The 20,675-nt window shown below is 37.3% G+C and overlaps 1 protein-coding gene across 8 annotated transcripts in view; it reads left to right on the top strand.

Annotated features, from left to right (window-relative positions):
- The window catches only part of FAM169A (family with sequence similarity 169 member A), an 86,172-nt gene that overhangs the window by 45,996 nt on the left and 19,501 nt on the right, over positions 1-20,675 (top strand). For 4 of the 8 annotated variants that reach the window (NM_001194120.1, XM_078004199.1, XM_002804416.4 and 1 more), the window contains 3 exon segments: positions 9,266-9,445; positions 17,121-17,249; positions 17,797-17,909. In NM_001194120.1, the coding sequence (NP_001181049.1) occupies positions 9,266-9,445; positions 17,121-17,249; positions 17,797-17,909 (422 nt within the window). 8 annotated transcript variants of the gene reach the window in all.

Here is a 20,675-nt window from a genome sequence, read left to right as displayed (position 1 = left end):
TTTATGTGGGCCCTGGAATACTTAAAGTAATTTTACAGCGTGGATGAGATCACTGAAAACTGTTGTATAAAGTGAGTGTATTTGTGAATATTGGTATGAGGAAATTACACTGAAAACAGCCTAAAGTAACCAAACATAACTGGAGGGGGTATCCTGGCTAAAGGTAGTCTCTCCTGAGAGGTGACCACTGATGACCTGAGAGTTAACAAGTAAATGCCTATCTGCTGAGAGATAAGAGGAAAGTTAGCTGAGGCTGCTAGCCGTCCATAAAATATTTGTGGTTCGTTTTCTATATTCTAGTCATTGGCCAGAGCTGCCCAGTCAGGGATTCTATTTTCCAGTCACTATTACAACTACATGGGGCTGTGTGACTACTTCTCTACAAAATAATGAAAAAGATGATGCATGTGACTTTGCGTCAGGGTGGTTAAGATGCATCCCTTTTCCTCATCTATACAGAGGACTTTGAAGATGTAAGGGATGAGGAAGCCACAGGATAAAAGGAACTTGGTGGCCCTGGTGAATGAACCACACTTCCCAGTATTTACATCCTTTATAGCCTGTTTGAATCTGGGCTGGCTCTATAACTTGCTTTAACCAGGAGAATGTATAACATTGTGCTCAGCCTTAAGAAGGCTGGCAGGTTCCACTTTGGCACTCTTAGAAGCTAGTCACCATGTAAGAAATACAATGACCTGGAGACCACTCTGAGGTGAGGAGACCCCAGCAGCTCCGTTGAAGAGAACTGAGGTTCTGGCTGACAAGTCCAACCCTTCTTCAAGCCGCAGCCAGCACACACTGTCCCACTTTGAGAGTGAGTCTGTTGGGTCTTCTGACATCCCAGTGCCCTAGCTGATGCCATATGAGAGTTGTGATAAATAGGAAATAAATTTTAGTTCTAAGCCAGTATGTTTTGGGCTGGTTTTTAGTTCCTGTGTGATTGTGAGGAGGAAACCATCCACTTCCCAGGAACGTGGAACTTTTATTATGGTAAACATAATAGGTTTGGTTTGTTACGGCAGCTAGCTTTGCCTTAACTAATGTATAGAGCATGAAGACTGTAATGAGAATACCTAGTGGTATATGACAAGGCTGCTCATCTGAGGATAATCCCGTTGTCTGAAATTCACTTTATGTATGTCTTCAACGGAGACAGTCACACACTGATGGCTTCGTGAGGTGTTAAGTTTTAAGGGGAGAGGAGAGAAGGCATATTCCTGAGTGTACAAAGAATGAACGGTGAGTCTGTGAGAAGAAGCAGCTACTCAGTTGTGGCAGAATATCTGTTCTTGAATTCAATACATAGACCCTGAGTGGTGTCACTGAAATTCATTCATTTATTAAAAAGTTGATCATAAGTGCCATATAGATAGGGAAAGGGAGGTGGGGGAAGTGTGAGAAAGAGCAAGAAGAAGAAATTGAGAGATAGTTACAGATATTTTGTAAGCTCCGTCCTCTTAGAACTTACATTTTAGAAGAAGACATAGCAATGAATGGACAAGTAGATGATATGCTGTCAGATGCTGTGAAGACAACCAAAGTAAATTAAAAGAATGGAATGTGTGGGATGGCAGGTACTCTTTTAAATAGAATAGTTAGGGGAAGTCTCTCTGAATGAAGTGGTGGAATAATGAGATCAGGAGAAGAAGTTTTCAGGCAAAGAACTGAAAATGCAGAAGCCCTGAAGCAGAAACAAGTTTGGGATATTTCAGAAATAGTAAGAGCAGTGTGGCCAGAGTATAGTGATTGATATGGGTTAGGAGAGAGGCAGGGACTGTATCCTGAAAGGTTTTTTAGGCCAAAGAAAGAATTTGAATTTTATTCTGGAGGTGATGGGAAACTGTTGAAGGGTTTTGGGTATATGAGTAGCATCTGGTTTGTCTTTTTTAAATTTTTTATTTATTTTTTTGAGACGGAGTCTCGCTCTGTCGCCCAGGCTGGAGTGCAGTGGCCGGATCTCAGCTCACTGCAAGCTCCGCCTCCCGGGTTCACGCCATTCTCCTGCCTCAGCCTCTGGAGTAGCTGGGACTACAGTCGCCCGCCACCTCGCCTGGTTAGTTTTTTGTATTTTTTAGTAGAGACGGGGTTTCACCATGTTAGCCAGGATGGTCTCGATCTCCTGACCTCATGATCCGCCCATCTCGGCCTCCCAAAGTGCTGGGATTACAGGCTTGAGCCACCGCGCCCGGCCTGGTTTGTCTTTTAAAAAGGCAACTCTGGCTGCTCTGTGGGAAACTGGGTGCAGGGGTTCTGGGTGCTGGAGAGATGGCAGGGTTAAGAGTTCGGCTAGCTAACAGGCTATTGTAGAAGCCCTTGTGAGAGGTGATGGTAGCTTAGACAAGGGAGATGGGGTAAAGGTGGTAAGAAGTGATCATGTTTGAGATTAGTTATGAAGATATTGCTGCAGGATTTCTGATGGATTGTACGTGGGCTGTGAAGGAAGAGTCAAAGATTAGTTCCTAGAGTGGGCGAGTGGGGGTGAGATTTACTAAAAAATTGGTAAACTAGGTGGAGTAGGTTTTGGGGCTGTCTATGCAAAATCTGATTATAAATGGTTTATTAGGCCAGGCACAGTGGCTCACGCCTGTAATCCCAGTACTCTGGGAGGCGGAGGCGGGTGGATCCCCTGAGGTCAGGAGTTTGAGACCACCCTGATAAACATGGTGAAACCCCACCTCTACTAAAAATACAAAAATTAGCCGGGTGTGGTGGCAAGTGAGTGTAATCCCAGCTACTTGGGAGACTGAGGCAGCAGAATTACTTGAACCCAAGAGGCGGAGGTTGCAGCAAGCTGAGATCTCGCCACTGCACTCCAGCCTGGGCAACAGAGTGAGACCCTGTCTCAAAAAAAAACCAAAAAAAAACCCCTAGCTCTTAAATGATTTATTGGAGTCACTTGTAAGTTGATATTTTGTTTATTTACATTTTTAACAACTGAGATATTCATATACCATACAAGTCACCCATTTAAAGTATACAGTTCAGGCTGGGTGCGGTGACTAACTCCTCTAATCCCAGCACCTTGGGAGACTGAGGTGGGTGGATCACTTGAGGTCAGGAGTTTGAGGCCAGCCTGGCCAACGTGGTGAAACCCCATCTTTACTAAAAATACAAAAAATTAGCTGGGCGTGGTGGTGCACACCTGTAATCACAGATACTAGGGAGGCTGAGGCATGAGAACTGCTTGAACCCAGGAGATGGAGTTTGCATTGAGCCAAGATGGCGCCAGTGCACTCCAGCCTGGGCAACAGAGTGAGACTCTGCCTCAAAAAAAAAAGATACATTTCAGTTTTTAAAAATATATTCACAGAATTATACAACTGTTACCACAGCTAATTTTAGATAATTTTCATCCCTCCACTAAAGAAACTCTACTCATTAACAGTCTTTCCCCATTTCCTCCCCACTTCTAGGCCCCAGCCCTCAACAACCACTAATCTATTTTACATAAATGGAATCGTGTAATATGTGAATTTTTGTGTCTGGCATCTCTTGCTTAGCATAATGTTTTTAAGTTTTATTCATATTGTAGTGTGTATCAGCACTTTATTCCTTTTTATGACCAAATATTACCTTGTATAGATATACCAGTTTTGTTATTCATCAGTTGATGAATAACAGTTTGGGGTTGTTTCTGTTTTTTGTCTTGTTGCTATTTTGAATAATGCTGATACGAACATTTGTATACAAGTTGTTGTTTGGACATGTCTTCACATCTCCTAGAGTGTGTATGTAGTTGTGGAATTGCTGGGTCGTATGGTAACTAACTCTGTTGCGCCTTTTGAGAAACTGCCAAACTATTCTTTCATAGACCTTGTTACATTCCCACTAGCAATGTGTGAGTTTGCAGTTTCTCCACATCTTAGCCAGCACTTGCTGTTTGTCATGTTGATTATAGTTTACCTAGCAGGTGTGAAGTGCCATTGTAATTTTGATCTGTGTTTTCCTAGCGGCTAAGAATGTTGAGCAGCTTTTCACATACATTTGTATATCTTCTTTGAATAGAAATATTTCAAATGATTTGCCTTCTTTTTACTTTGAGACTAGTCTTGCTCTGTCACCTAGGCTGGAGTGCAGTGGTGCAATCTCAGCTCACTGCAACCTGTGCCTCCTGGGTTCAAGTGATTCTCCTGCCTCAGCCTCTTGAGTAGCTGGGGTTATAGGTGTACGCCACCACGCCCAGCTAATTATTGTATTTTTGGTAGAGACGGGGTTTTGCCATGTTGGCCAGGCTGGTCTTGAACTCCTGACCACAGGTGATCCACCCGTCTTGGCCTCCCAAAGTGTTGAGATCACAGGTGTGGGCCACTGTGCCTAGCCATCGTTTGCCATTTTTAATTGGGTTGTTTTAAAAAACATTTTCCCCAGCTTTATTGTGGTATAACTGACATACGGAAACCTGCCCATATGTAAAGGTTAAAATTGTGCTTTGGCATACATATATATAACTGTGAAACCATCACCACAATCAAGATAATAAACATATCTGTAATCTTAAGTTTATCTATGCCCTTTTGTAATCTCTTCCTCCCTCCCGTTTGTTCCCGAGGAAACACTTTGCTGCCTGTTAGTGTAGATGAGCTTGCTTTTTCTAGGATTTTATATAAATAAGGACATACAGTATATACTTTTTCTGGCAGTTGGGTGGCGGGGTGGGGTCTGGGTTCTTTCAGCACAATTTGAGATTCATCCAGTTATAATTCATAGACCATATAATTAACTTTTTTAGAGTGTGGAATTCAGTAACTTTTAGTATATTCATATATTTACACAGCTATCACCACTATCTAATTCCTGAACATTTTCATCACCTCAGAAAGAAGTCCTGTACTAACTGGCAGTCACTTCCCGTTTCCCTTACCCCCCACAGTCCCTTGAAACCGCTAATCTAGTTTCAGTCTGGGTTGTCTTTTTATTTTTGAGTTGTAAGAGCCCTTTATACATGTTAGATACAAGACCCTTGTTAGATATATACTTTGGAAATGTTTTCTCCCATTCTGTGAGTTGTCTTACTTTCTTGATGGTGTTCTTGGAAGCCCAGAAGTTCTTAATTTTGATGAGGTCTAATGTATCTCCTTTTTCTTTTGTCACTTGTGCTTTTGGTTTTATATCTAAGAAGGCTCTGCCTAACCCAAGGTGACAAAGGCTTGCACCTGTGTTTTATTCTAAGAATTTTAATAGTTTTAGATCTTATATTTAGGTTTAGAATCCATTTGCAGTTAAAATTTGTATGCGATTCAAGGAACCTCTGCCTCCTGGGTTCAAGTAATTCTGCTGCCTCAGCCTCCCAAGTAGCTGGGATTACAGGCACTTGCCACCACACCTAGCTAATTTTTGTATTTTTAGTAGAGGTGGGGTTTCACCATGTTTGTCAGGGTGGTCTCAAACTCCTGATGTCAGGGGATCCACTCGCCTCCGCCTCCCAGAGTGCTGGGATTACAGGCGTGAGCCACCGCACCTGGCCCAGTAAACCATTCATAATCAGATTTTGCATAGACAGCCCCAAAACCTACTCCACCTAGTTCTTTGTCAAGATTAGTTTGGCTATTTGGGCTCCTTATTTTTATATGTGTTTAGGATGAATTTGACAATTTTTGCAAAACAGTTCGCTAGGATTTTGAGTCTGTAGGTTGTTTTGGGAAATATTGACATTTTAGCAATATTAAGTTTTTAGATCTATGAACATGAGATATCTTTCCATTTATTTTAGATGTTCTCTAATTTCTTTTAACAGTGTTTGTAATCTCTATTTTACAAGTTTTGCATGTCTTTTGTTAAATTTATTTTTTTTTTGATGCTATTATGAATGAATTATTTTCTTAATTCCATTTTTTGGATTGTTCATTGCTAATGTATAGAAATACAAATTATTTTTATATATTGATCTTGTATCCTGCAACCTTGCTGAACTTATTAGTTTTAATGGTTTTTTTTTTTTTAAAGTGGATTCCTTAGAATTTTCTATATATAAGATCATGTTACCTGCAAATAAAGACTGTTTTGCATTTAGCTTCCTGATATTGAATGCCTTTTCTTTCTTTTTCTTGCCTAATTATTTTGACTAGATCCTCTAGTACAATGTCGAAATGCAAGTGGTGAGAGTAAATATCCTTGACTTTTTCCTGATCTTAGGAGGAAATACCCGGTGGTTCACCATTATCATGCTAACTCTGTGTTTTTTTTTTGTAGATGCCCTGTATTTGAGGAAGTTGAGTATTTTTATCATGAAAGGTTGGGTTTTGTCAAATGCTTTTTCTGCAGCTATTGAGATGATCAAGTAGCTTTTGTTTTATTTACATTCAGATAAGCTCTTTCATTCTTGATTTTGAAGTCTCATGCTTTACAGAGGTTAAAGATAGGCATTAGTAGTCATCAGCGTTTGGATAAATGGCAGAAGGCTTGGGGGTGAATACTCAGAGCACATAGAAAAGAGAAGGCTAAATATGGAATTCTGAGGAATATAAGCAATCTAACATGTACAATGCTATATTAAATGTAATCTGAGCTCGTAAATTTAATGAAAACTTTACCTAAGACAACAGGTATAGTTTTTGCTTTACTAGATAAATCCACAGCTTTTGGTGGATCTTAAAAGTCCCTGATAATATGGAAAGTTTTTCTGCTCTTTATTTGATTGCATTTGTATGAGTCAGACCCTGGAGAGCAGAAGTATTAATATGCACAGTGTAGGAGAAGGAAGAGAACCACATGATTTTCTAATTTTCTGAAAGGAAACATGTACGTGGCAAGTAAATAGTAGAAGAAATTTAAACTTTGTGAACGCATTGCTTGTTCTGTAAACTGGCCGTTTTAACACTAGTCTGAGATGCTGGAATTTCCCTTTTCTCTACTAGAAGGAATGTTTCTGTGAAAATAGAAAAAAAAATCAATTTATGAGAAACTTTCTGCATATAAGTAGTATTCTTTTGTAAGGAGCCTGAAGCATGCAGAGTAATGAACAACCATAGATCCTCAGACTTTGTATTGAGAACTAGAACTAGACAGTGCTTTCTCTTCTCATTCATTTTTGCTTTGTACTTCAAACTTTACTACTACTTATAAAGTAATGTCTCTTAATTTTATGATGACTACTGTTGTTACTATGAAAACCCCTCAATTTCAAGGTATTAAAAACATAATGGTTGCGTTAGCTTGTTGATGAGACTGTTACCAGAAGGGGGTCCAAGAGAGGGTTTTTGGGTCTTGCACAAGAAAGAATTCAGGGTGAGTCCATAAAGTGAAAACAAGTTTATTAGGAAAGTAAAGGAATAAAAGAATGGCTACTTTACAGACAGAGCAGCCCCAAGGGCTGCTGGTTGCCCATTTTTATGATTATTTCTTGTTGATATGCTAAACAAGGGGTGGATTAGTCATGCCTCCCATTTTTCAGACCATATTGGGTAACTTCCTGATGTTGCCATGGCATTTGTAAACTGTCATGGTGCTAATGGGAGTGTAGCAGTGAGGACGACCAGAGGTCACTCTCATTGCCATCTTGGTTTTGGTGAATTTTAGCCAGCTTCTTTACTGCAACCTGTTTTATCAGCAAGGTATATATGACCTGCATCTTGTGCCAACCTCCTGTCTCATCCTGTGACTTTGAATGCCTTAACTGTCTGGGAATGCAACCCAGTAGGTCTCAGCCTCATTTTACCCAGCTCTTATTTAAGATGGAGTTGTGCTGGTTCAAACACCTCTGACAATAATACTTGTTAGATTCGTACAAGAAATCTAGACCCTTAGATATAGCCTAACTGTCAGCAGTTAAGATCTAAGTATATTGGCTGGGTGCAGTGGCTCACACTAGCACTTTGGGAGGCCAAGGTGGGGCTGATCACCTGAGGTCAGGAGTACAAGACCAGCCTAGTCACCATGGTGAAACTCGTCTCTACTAAAAATACAAAAATTAGCTGGGTGTAGTGGCGGGAGCCTGTAATCCCAGGTGCTTGGGAGGCTGAGGCAGGAGAATTGCTTGAATTCAGGAGGTGGAGGTTGCAGTGAGACAAAATTGCGTCATTGCACTCCAGCCTGGGCAACAAGAGTGAAATTTCATCTCAAAAAAAAAAAAAAAAGAAAAAAGAAAATAAAAAGATGTAAGTATATTACCATATGCATTATCTATTCTAAATTTAAATTAGTTGGTAGTCTCGGAGATTGTTCCAGAAGGTTATGTAAGTAATCCAATTCAGTCATAAATAATTCAGATCACTTGGTTGAACTGAAGAAAAGTTGTTATATTGATCAACTCATTAAGTGATATGATTGGTAAGACAATTTGTGAGGTGTTTATTTGACATTTTGTTTCTTGCTTGAACTACATTATTGGAGTTACCCAAAATCATATGAATAATCTGAGAATAATAGATTATTTTATTTGAGGCAAAAATGATAGAATAATGACTGATAACTATGAATTCTAATATTAACAGGAAGTATGACACACCACCACGTTCCCTCAACTTGTAAACTACCTTGATATATTAAAGGAGTTAATACATGTATTGGAATGGTCAAAACTCAGATATAGAGCAGGGTTCTTAAAAGACAAATCAGCATGGCTGTATAATAAGGAGAGAGATATATAGACACTACAAGTTATTTCTCCTGTTTAACTTTAAACATACAAAATGTATTTAGCATTGTTATCTACAGGAAATTATATCCATGTCTAAGACAAATGTTTCCAATTTGCCCCTATCTACAGTCCTTAAAAAATTGGAGAACTAATTCACTTCTTTACTATCATCAAGTAGATAAAAATGAATTGGTACTCATTAGGAACAATGTAGAGGGAAAATATGAATGTTTAAAAAAATGAAATAAAATGCAGATCAGAGACATCCTCAAAGAAAAAAAAAGGATATCCAGGTACTAAGGTTAGAATGATAGGCTTGAAATACTCTTCAAATTTGAAATTTCAATAGTTGATGAGTTTTAAAGTTGCTTAAGTCTATAGACAGTGATGGTATATATAATACATATAATGAAGTATGTATTTTAGAATATGGTACTGAGCTATTTGTCCTATGTTTGATGATACTACTAGCAAACATAAAATACATAGCTCCTTTCATTATTGCATGTATACATTATAATGTCTAATAGTAGCTGGAAAACACTTTATATTATAACATTTATTATTTAACATTTTTTGATATGGGAAAAAAATTAAACATTTTTAGAAAGACTGTTAACTCATGTCACTAAATGTATATGTATATTTTTAATGTGAAAAATTATTGGGTTTCTGTTCTTATTACTGCAGGAAGCATATGTGCCTCTTTTCTTACCCAAAGTTACCAACTGCCAGTTCTTGATACAATGTTTCTGAGAAAGAAATGCAGAGGTAAAGATTTTGGGCTTCACATGTTGGAGGACTTTGTTGATTCCTTTACAGAAGATGCACTTGGCTTGCGGTATCCGCTGTCTTCTCTCATGTACACAGGTAAATGGACTAAGTTAAAAAATGATAATCTTGTCTTTGTGTCACTTCTGACTTGTTTCTCCAGAATACTGTAAATGTGCATATATCAGTGTCACATAAATTTGGAACCTTTGGCTCTCTAGAACTTAATTTTGCAAATATGCCCTTATGTATTTGTTCTCTGGGGTTTTGGTAGTCTTAAAAAACTTTAAATGTAATTCGTATACCATAAAATTGCTGGACACAGTGGCTCACACTTGTAATCTCAACACTTTGGGAGGCTGAGGCGGGCGGATCACCTGAGGTCAGGAGTTTGAGACTAGCCTGTCCAACATGATGAAACTCTGTCTTTACTAAAAATAAACAATTAGCCGGGCGTGGGGTGCGTGCCTGTCATCCCAGCTACTTGGGAGGCTGATGCAGGAGAATCGCTTGAATCCGGGAGACAGAGGTTGCAGTGAGCCAAGATCATGCCACTGCATTTCAGCCTGGGTAACAGAGCAGGACTCCATCTAAAAAAAAAAACCAAACCAAAAGAAAAATACCATAATATTTGTCCTGTGAAAAGTGTATAATTCAGTGGTTTTTAGTATATTCATAGTTGTTCAATCATAGCCAGCAGTTCTAGAACATTCTTATCACCCCAAAAAGAAACCCTGTACCAATTAGCAGTCACTGTCCATTTCCCCTTCATCCTGTAGCAACCACTAATCTGTTTTCTGTCTCTGTGGATTTACTCATTCTGGACATTTTTCATATAAATGGAATCATACAGCGTGTGACTTTTTGTGTCTGGCTGCTTTCACTTAGCATGTTTTTAAGGTTCATTCATGTTGTAGCATAAATTATTATTTAATTTCTTTTTATGACTGAATAATATTCCATTGTATGGCTGTACCACAACCTGTTCTAAAGTGATTGCTCCATTTTACGTTCCCATAAGCAATGTTATACGAGGGTTACCGTTTCTCTACATCTTCGTCCTCATCAGCGTTTGTTGTTACCTGTGTATTATAGCCCTCCACATTCTCACCAACATTTGTTATTATCTGTATATGTTATTACAGGCATCCTAGTGGATGTGCAGGGACATCTCATAGTTTTGCTTTGCTTTGATGTTGAACATCTTTTCATGTGCTTAATGGTCATTTGTATATCTTCTTTGGAGAAATCTGTTCAGATCCTTTGACCATTTTGGTCGAGGCGGGGGGGTGTTATTTGTTTATGGTAGCTTTTAAAATTAACAAAAATAAATTTCAGACATACAAAAAGGAATAAAGAAACTGGGAATGGTGGTGTATGCCTGTTATCTCAGTTACTCCAAAAGATGAGGTGGGAGGATTGCTTGAGTCTAGGAGTTTGAGACCAGTCTGGGCAACATAGTGAGACCTCACCTCAATTAAAAAAAAAAAAGTTTAAAGAGTAAGGCATTGGCTGGGCATGGTGGCTCATGCCTGTAATCCTAGCACTTTAGGAGCCCGAGGTGGGTGGATCGTTGAGCTTAGGAATTCGAGACCAGCCTGGACAACATGGTGTAAAACCCCATCCCTATAAAAAATTAGCTGGGTGTGGTGGCTTGTGCCTGTAGTCCTAGTGACTTGAGGGACTGCAGTCCTGGTGACTTGAGGGGCTGGAGAATTGCTTGAGCCCAGGAGGTCGAAGCTGCAGTGAGCCGAGATTGTACTACTGCACTCCAGTCTGGGTGACAAATTGAGAGCTTATCTCAAAAAAATAAAAAGATATAAAAATAAGATATCAAATACTCATGTACTATGTCAGCATGTACTATCCACGAGAAATGGCTTGTTGCCAGTCTGGTCGAAGCCTTCTGTGTACTTCTACCCAATTAGACTCATTTCCCTTCCCTGGGATGAGTACTGTGCCTAGCTTGGCTTTATTTTTCTCATACATTTCTTAGACTTGTAATACATATGTGTGTATTCTCAAACAGTATATCAGGTTGCTTTATATATTTAAAAACTATAAATATGTACTGTATGAATTCTGCAGTTTGCTTTCTTTACTCATCTTTATATTTGTGAGATTCATCCATACAAATTCATATAGTTCCATTTATTTTCAATGCCGTATTCCATTTTATGGACATATCACTTGGTGGTGATTTAAAACCATTAGTGGGTTTGGTTTTGCATTTGTGTAAAGGTATACAACTACTCAATGAGGTAAGATTTAATGTTGGATAGTGTTTAACCTAGAAACTCTTTAAAAGTATTATTTACTATTGATTTCAGTCTAACAGTAGACATTTATTTCCACTGAATATATTTTTATTCCAAACTTTCCACACCTTCTTTAATATCAAAAGCAATCCAGAAAACAGGAACCAAGTACTGAATTGGGTGCCCATCTTGAATCATATTTTCTCTCTAAATCCATACATGAGAGTGGGATGGGCATTGTGTGCCCTTGGATAATCCTAAAATGCATTACCCCCTAATTAGTGCTTTACTGAATTTGAGGAGAGATGCAGAGACATCCACTGCAGGCAGAATCCGTTAGTACTTACTCTCTTCTGTGATTTTAATGATAAATAAATTGAATACCAAATGATTTACAGATGATTATCAGCTAATTTCTGTCTTCCCATAAAGTCTTAGCACTTTGGGAGGCCGAGGCTGGCAGATCACTTGAGGCCAGGAATTCAAGACCAGCCTGGCCAACATGGCGAAATTCCATCTCCATTAAAAATGCGAAAATTAGCTGGGCATGGTGGCACATATTTGTAATCCCAGCTACTCAGAAGGCTGAGTCACCAGATTTTGCTTGAGCCTGGGAGGCAGAATTTGTGGTGAGCCGAGATTGTGCCACTGCACTCCAACCTGGGTGACTGAGTGAGACTCTGTCTCAAGAAAAAAAAAAAACCAGACCTAGTGGTGTGCGCCTGTAGTCCCAGTTACTTGGGAGACTGAGGCAGCAGGATCACTTGAGTACAGGAGTTCAAGGCTGCAGTGAGCCACTGTACTCCAGACTCAGGGAAAGAGTCAGATCCTGTTTCAAAAAAAAAAAAAAAAAAAAAAAAGCAAATATCTATTAAGTTATAATTTATATACAATAACATGTACCAATTTTTAAGGGTACATTTTTGATGACTTCTGACAAACATATGAACCTTTGCTACTGTAGACACAATCTAGATAGATAATAACTTTGTTTCCAAAAGTTCCCTTTGTGCACCAGTCCCCCAGCTTCCTTCCCTTCCAAACTCTCACTCCAGGCAAGCACTGATACGCTTTCTGTCAGTACCACTTAGATTTTTCTAGAGTTTCATGAAAAATGGAAATATGCGGTATCTATACTTCTGTATCTGGCATCTTATTTTTGAGGCTCATTGATGTTGCATGTCTCAGTACTTCATTCCTTTTTTAATTTTTTATTATTTTGCTGTGTATTGCTCACTTTCATTATACCATAATTTATTTGCCTGTTGATAGACATTTGGTTTTTTCCCTTTCTTGGCTATTACGAATAAAGCTGCATGAAAATGTCTTTGTATGATGGACATTTGTTTTCATTTGTTTGGAGCGAATACCTAAGAGTGTCATTACTGGGTTTTATGATTGTGTTTAACTTTGGGAAGTTGCAAACATTTTCTAAAGTAGTTATGTCATTTTGCATTCCCGTTAGTGTAAGTTTATGGAAGTTCTGGTTGCTCTACATACTCACCAACACTAGATTTTGTCAATCTCTTTAATTTTAGTCATTCCTAGTAGTAAGTGGATAATGATATCTCACTCATTATGTGGTTTCAATTTGCATTTTTCTGAAGACTAAAGATTTTTGAGTATCTCTTCATGTAATTATTGGATAATCATCTACCCTAAAAAAGTGTAGAACAAGTGAGGTGTTTGTTCACATCTTTTGCTTATGTTGTATTGAATTGCTTGTCTTCTTACTGAGTTATGAGTTTTTTTTTTTTTTTTTTTTTTGTGATGGAGTCTCGCTCTGTCGCCCAGTCTGGAGTGTAGTGGCGCGATCTTGGCTCACTGCAAGCTCTGCCTCCCGAGTTCATACCATTCTCCCGTCTCAGCCTCCTGGGTAGCTGGGACTACAGGCGCCTGCCACCACGCTCGGCTAAATTTTTGTATTTTTTAGTAGAGATGGGGTTTCACCGTGTTAGCCAGGATGGTCTCTATCTCCTGACCCCGTGATCCGCCCACCTCGGCCTCCCAAAGTGCTGGGATTATAGGCGTGAACCACCGCACCCAGCCGAGTTATGAGTTCTTAATGTATCCTGGATATGAGTTGTTATATGTGTGTATTGTTAATTGTTTCTCATGTCCTTTTCATTTTCTTAATGTTTTCTTTAGTCCATGTGCATTTTTTGCAAGTAAGTTTTGATATTTAAATGTTTAAATCTCCCATCCTACTATTTATTCTTTATTTGTCCCATTTGTTCTTTCTCCTTTTTTCTTTCCTTTTGGAAGTATTTATCAGTGTTCTATTTTATCTCAACAGTTGGTTTATTAGCCATGCCTTTTTGTTTTGTTTTGTGGCCTTGGTTTTCTCCAGCTTCTTCCTTCCTTTTAGTTTTGGAAACTAAACCCAGAACGTATGAGAAGTATTTTCAAATATACAGGGAAAAAAATGATAGACTAGTGTCCTAATTTCTGTACCAAGTCTAGATTGAACAAATGTGAAGATTTTGCTGTATTTGTTTTAGTTTAAGAGAACTAAATACAGTGTTTATTGATTGTGATAAAAGAAGCAATTGATGTTCTCTTTGAACTCTTCCCTAAGACCATTCTCCTTTCTCCTTTCCTCCCCAGAGATAATTGCACTCCTGAAGTTAGTGTTTATTTTCCTACTTATTGTTTCATATTTATGTCTGTAAACATAATAAAATATTATTTAGTGTGCTTTCTTGTTTTTCAAACCACTTTTTGTTGTAAAAAATTATATATAATACCTTATTTGTAGGTGAACAGTTCAGTGGCTCTTATGCACAGTGTTTTGTACCCATCACCACTGTCTATATCCAAAACTTTTCAATCATCCGCAACATCAACTTTCTCCCATTAAACAATTAACTCCCCTTTTCCCCTATCCCCATCTTCTGGTAGGTAACCTCTTTTCTGCTTTCTGTCCCTATGAATTTGCCCATGCTAGCTACCTCATCTGAATGGAATTATATACAATATTTGTTTTTCTGTGTCTGGGTTACTTCACTAAACATAATGTTTTTGAGGTCCATCATGTTGTAGCATATACAGTATCAAAATTCCATTACTTTTAATGGCTGGATACTATTCCTTTGTTTGAATATACCGTATTTTGTCTGGCCATTCATCTATTGATGGACATTTAGGTTGTTTCTACCTTTTGGCTATTGTGAATAATGCTTCAATGAATGTTGGTGTACAGATACCTGTTTGAGTCTCTGCTTTCGTTTCTTTTGATGTATACCTGAGGGTGAAATTGGTGGGTCATACAGTAATTCTTTTTGAGGAACTGCCAAACTGTTTTCCACTGTGGCTGTACCTCCTCCTCCTAGGTTCAAGTGATTCTCCTGCCTCAGCCTCCTGAGTAGCCACCACACGCAGCTAATTTTCTGTATTTTTAGTAGAGATGGCGTTTCACCATGTTGGTCAGGCTGGTCTTGAACTCCTAACCTTGTGGTCTGCCTACCTTGGCCTCCCAAAATGCTGGGATTACAGGCGTGAGCCACCACGCCCAAGCCTTGTTTAGTGTTTTCTTAAACTTCTTATATGTGGCATCATTTTGTTCATTTACTGGCCCAGATTTTTATTGAGCATTTTAAAAAGTGTTATCAATATCGATTTAGGTAGCCATAATTCATTTGTTTTAAATACTATATAGTATTTTTATTACATACATATTACAGTTTATTCATGTATTTCCCTACTGTTTGACACTTAGGTTACATCCGGTCATCTTAGTTTAAAATTAGTCCTGTAATGAATATTATAAATGTTTTTTGCATATGTACAGATGGCCCTCGACTTCTGATGGTTTGGCTTTTGATTTTATGATGGTACAAAAGTGATACTCATTCAGTAGAAACAGTCATTTGAATTTTGATCTTTCCCTGTGCTAATGATATGTGGTATGATACTGTCTTATGAAGCTGGGCAGTGGCTGCCAATCACAACTCCCAGTCAGCCAGGTTATCACAAGGGCAACCAACCAATACTCTACAGAGTACTGTATTCAATAAAGTATATGAAATATTCAACAATTTATCATAAAATAGGCTTTGTGTTAGATGATTTTGCCAGGCTGTAGGCTGTAGGCTGTAGGCTGTGTTCTGAACTGTACGTGTTCAGAACACATTTAACATAAGTGAGGCTAAGCTATGATGTTTGGTAGGTTAGGTGTAGTGAATGCATTTTTGACTTAGTGGTATTTTCAATTTATGATGGGTTTATCAGAATGTAACCCCAGTGTAAGTCAGGGAGCATCAGTATAAGGAATTAGGGTTTTTACCTAGAAGTAGAATTGGATCATAAAGTTCTCTTCTACTTTACCGTTGCAAAATTATTGTCCCACCAGCAGAGTGTGTGTTTCCATTTCCCTTATTCTTCTTGGTGCATGTCATCCCACAGGTGTAAAAATCATATCTTACCTTTCCTTGGCAGCTAGTGAGGTTTATCATCTTTATCTTTGTTTATTGACCACTCAGATTTCATTAGGTGTGAAATTCCTGTTCATAGTCTCTGTCAGTTTTTCTTTGGGATAACTGTCTTTTGAATTTAATTTCAGAAATTCTTTATATTTTCTGAGTACTAATCCTTTGTTTTACTCTAAATATCTCCTAATCTGTGTCTTTCTGGTATCATTTTCATGTAGAATGGTGCAGTTCAATACAGTAGTCACTAATTTAAATACACGTTTAAGTTCAGTTCCTCAGTAGCCACATGTGGCTAGTGGCTACTGTATTGGACAGTGCTGATAGTAGGACATGTCTGTCATCACAGAAAGTTCTGTTGCACAGTCCTGATACATTAGGTTTTAAATCTTAATAGATCATAATTTTTCATCATGGACTGTGATTTTTGTGTCTTTTGTAAGGAATCCATCTGGACCCTAATGTCCTAGAGGTATTTTCCTATGTTTTCTTTTAAACATTTTGTTTTTCACATTAGGTCTTAGAATTTGTTTAGAATTTATGTTGATGTGAGGTCAGGATCTGACTTTATTGCTTTTTTACATGGATTTTTATTTCAGCACAATTATTTTAATAGTTTATCCATTCTTTGCTGAAATATAATGCCTTTTCTGTCATTTGGCAAGTTGTAGTGTATGTGTGGTTCTTTCCTAGTGGAGTTTCTTTGTTACTTATTTGTGGGTTTTTTGTTTGTTTGTTTTTTGGTATTTTTCTTCTCCTTCTCCCTCCTATCCCCAGTCCGTTTATATATCCTTATGTCAATACTAGGTTGTTTCAATTACTATGGTTTTAAATACTCGGTTTCAAATACTTGGTACTTGTTTCATATACTTGGTATCTACTTGGACAAGTCTCTGTCCTTATTTTTCTTCTTCAGAATTCAATTTATTTATAAATGAAACTACTGTATACTTGAGTTGTGTTGGTGGTGTTTTGGTATCAAGGTTATGCTAGCTCCATGAAGTGAGTTGGGAAGCTTACTTTTCATCTTCTGTTTTCCAAAACAGTGGATATTTGGGATTTCTAGAAAATTCTGAATGTGTTTTTCAGCTTGCAAGCAATACTTTGAGAAGTACCCAGGAGACCATGAACTCCTTTGGGAAGTTGAAGGTGTTGGACACTGGTACCAGCGAATACCAGTCACCAGAGCATTACAAAGAGAAGCACTTAAAATTCCAGGTAAGAGTGTTTTCAGTTTGAGTTCAGTTTATGTATTTATTTTTGGTAACCTGTCCTTGCTGGCTTGTAAGTCCAGTTTAAAAAGCAGTGGCTAGTAATGGTTGTGTCTTAGAGTCCAGAGTAGTGGTGTATTATAATGTGATCGTTCTAGTAACAGACTCTTGTCTAAAGTTTGAATATTTGTGATGTATTAACTTTTGAGTCCCTAGTAACAAGAAGACCTGGAACAGCCCAGTAGGAATTGGTGGGTAAGAAATAAACATAGATTACTGAAATGGCATAGAATAGTCACCAGGGGGTCCAGAGTACCCCCTAATCTCATGCACTTCTCCCCAAAGCTACTAAGTACTTAAAACAACTATTTAACATTGTATATAATGGCAATGTTGCATTATAAGGTATTGGTGAAGAGAACATCTCACACCTAGATTTTTGTGACTCTTTCTGTCTAGGCTGCTCCTCAGAGCTGTTAGGAAAATTAGTACGATGTTACACTTAAAACCAAATACTGATTGGGTTACAGTTTTTAAAATTCCTCTATACACAGCAGTTTCTCAAAATGAACCTAAAAGACCTATGTCTGGAGAATATGGTCCTGCATATGTTCCAGAATATGAAGCAAGAACTGAAGACAATCAGTCTAGTGAGATGCAGCTAACTGTAGGTACACTGTCTGTATGTTTATTGTTGTAAATAATTTTTGTGTTTTTAAAAAATAGATTCAGTTTATATTTGAGTTTTAAATGTCATAGTTCATTCAACAAAGCTATGTAATTTCTACTGTGTTAGTTTTCCTGGCATCTTCTGTTAATATTACTAAAGACTTTAATTTTCTTTGAAAAATAATTTTAATGATGTTAAAAGTATTATGAGCTAATTAAAGGTAATTTAGGACAAACATAAAATAATATAGAAGAAAATAAAAATCTATAATCCCACTATTCAGATATAGCCACTGTTAAAATTTTTGCATATATATTTAATATTGCATATTATAAAGCATATATCTGTATATATTGTATTTTTGTTTTTATTCTCTTGGATTGCTTAACTGCTATTCTCCATTAATGTAATATTGGAAGCATTTTCTGTGGCATTAAATCATTAAAACATGATTGTTAAATAGTAGCACACTATTCTATTATCTGTTTTATGTAACTATCATTATTTGTTTCCTTAACATAGGATCCGTAAATTTTTAACATTTTTAAATGACCCAGGAGCAAACACATTTATATATGAATCCTTGTGCATATGTAATTACTTCTCTTAACATACAAATTTCCAGAAGTGGAATTAGTAGGTGAAAGACTATGAAGTTGTTATGTAAAGTTCGAGGCTGTATATGCTAGGTCTTTGTAGAATGTAATGCACTTTGCAAATATTAGGTATCCTGAAAGTAGAAGGACAGGTCCCATTACCAAACTCCACAGGACTTACCAGGTCCTTTTCTAGAAGTGATGTTTTGTGGTACTTGATACTGCTTAAAATACAGGCCCGTTGATGGGACTCTAGCAGTCTAGCGTTTTGGGGGATGGCATTTATTGCAGTCATATTTTTGTACCTGTGTATCTAAGTTTATTTTTGGTGAGTGTTGAATATGTCTATGTAAATGCATAGGCATATTTTAGAAACAACTACTTTAGGGAATTATTTGTGCTTATTTTCTGTCTTAATTAGCATGAGAGTTGACTATTTGAGTGGAAAATTTGTTAATATTTTAAAGAATAACTATATATATAAGGAGTTAGATTTTTGGGAATTTTTTTCCTACTTTTGGAAATTCAAACTTGAAAATAAGCTCCTGTCCTATTGCAGTCCAAATTCCTCAGATATACACAGATTCATTTAGTACTGGCCAGTTATAAAATCAAGGAAAGTAGAAAATCTACTCTTCTTATAAATGTAATGAGAGCAATGATTTACTTTAATACTAAGCCAAATAATTTTAGATGTGTCATTTGAGTGAGAATATATTACAGTGGTACTATATCATACAGTTGACAGCATAAATTAGATTTTAGAATCTAACCTATTTAAGATTTTAGAAATTCATATTCTTCATATTACTTTAATGTTTTAAATAGTTGAAGGAAAATGTTTGTTGTTTTAAACTATTTATGTTATATCTCTTTTTGTTAGTACCACAAATAGTTTAGTTTATTTCAACTACATGATTTATTCTTTAGGCGATGATGGTATTGTTATGTGCTTTTTCCTGTTTTTATACATAAAACATTACATATATTTCTCTTATACTTTTTGCACCTTTTATTTATTCATCTTAATCTACATTTTAACCTTTTCTTGTTGAACTACAAGTTTCTTGAAGCAAGATTTTTGTCATATGATTTATCACAATTGCTCCCTTGCTTTTGTTCTATAAATTGAAGGCTGTGTGCCCACTATATTGTGGAGTTTTAGTAAGCATGTAATGGATGAACGAAGTAGTTACTATGGCAAGCATTGGACATATAAAGATACAGTTCTTAGACATGGGAGAACTAGATGGTCCATTGTTGGAAATATATAATATACTATAGCATAATAATTGCCTTATTATAGCAAGTAATTGGAGGTACATAGGAGAGGATGACTTTTAAAGGGTGGGTGGGAATTTTGTTAGGACATTCCAGAGGATAGCATGTGAAAAAGTTACAGAGGTGTAAAGGAAATGGCATGTTTGATATGAAAGAGGTATTTGGTATTGAATAGGTAGAGAATTTGTATTCTAAGCAGTGGTTGGCCATTAAAAGTTTTTTCTTGTTTTTTTTTTTCAGCAAAAAAATGGTACAGTTTGTGATTTGAAAGTATCACTTTGTCATCAGGATGGAGGGGTGTAGACTGGATGTGATTAGAGCAAGGGATATGAGTGAGGAGGCTGTTGGAATAGTTGAAGTTCAAGAGAGTAAAGGCATAAACTAAAGCAATGGTAATACAAAGGACAGGGCAGTTTTGAGAGATTCTTCAGTTAAAATTGAAAGGCTTTGTGATTGATTAAATGTGGGTTAGGAAGAGGTCATTACTGACTCACTGTTTTCTGGCTAGAATGACTGACTGAATTGTCATTAAGCAAGATAGGGAATAATGTTGGGGAAAGATAAAGTTCATTTTGGGAATAATTGAGTGTGAAATTGGATGGGACATGCACTGGGAGATATTTCATTGGAAGTAGAGCTTTGGAAATCAGGAAGAGAGTTTGGAGGCTTAAGTCGCATATTTGAATTCATCAATAAGCAGATACTGAAGTAAGCATAGCGAAGGGAGAGCATGTGGACTGAGCAGAGAAGGTGGCTGAGGACAGAACTAGGAGACACTAGTGGACACACTGTGACATATTAAATGACTTGCATATGTTCTCAGTCTTTTAAACTGAAGCTGAACTATAATCTTTTTATTTTTAAAGTAAATGTTCTTAACAAAAAG

The sequence above is a fragment of the Macaca mulatta genome, chromosome 6 (genome assembly GCF_049350105.2).
Source record: "Macaca mulatta isolate MMU2019108-1 chromosome 6, T2T-MMU8v2.0, whole genome shotgun sequence".
Classification (NCBI taxonomy): domain Eukaryota; kingdom Metazoa; phylum Chordata; class Mammalia; order Primates; family Cercopithecidae; genus Macaca; species Macaca mulatta.
Note: the sequence above shows the minus strand (reverse complement) of the source record. Positions and strands in the feature narration are given on the sequence as shown.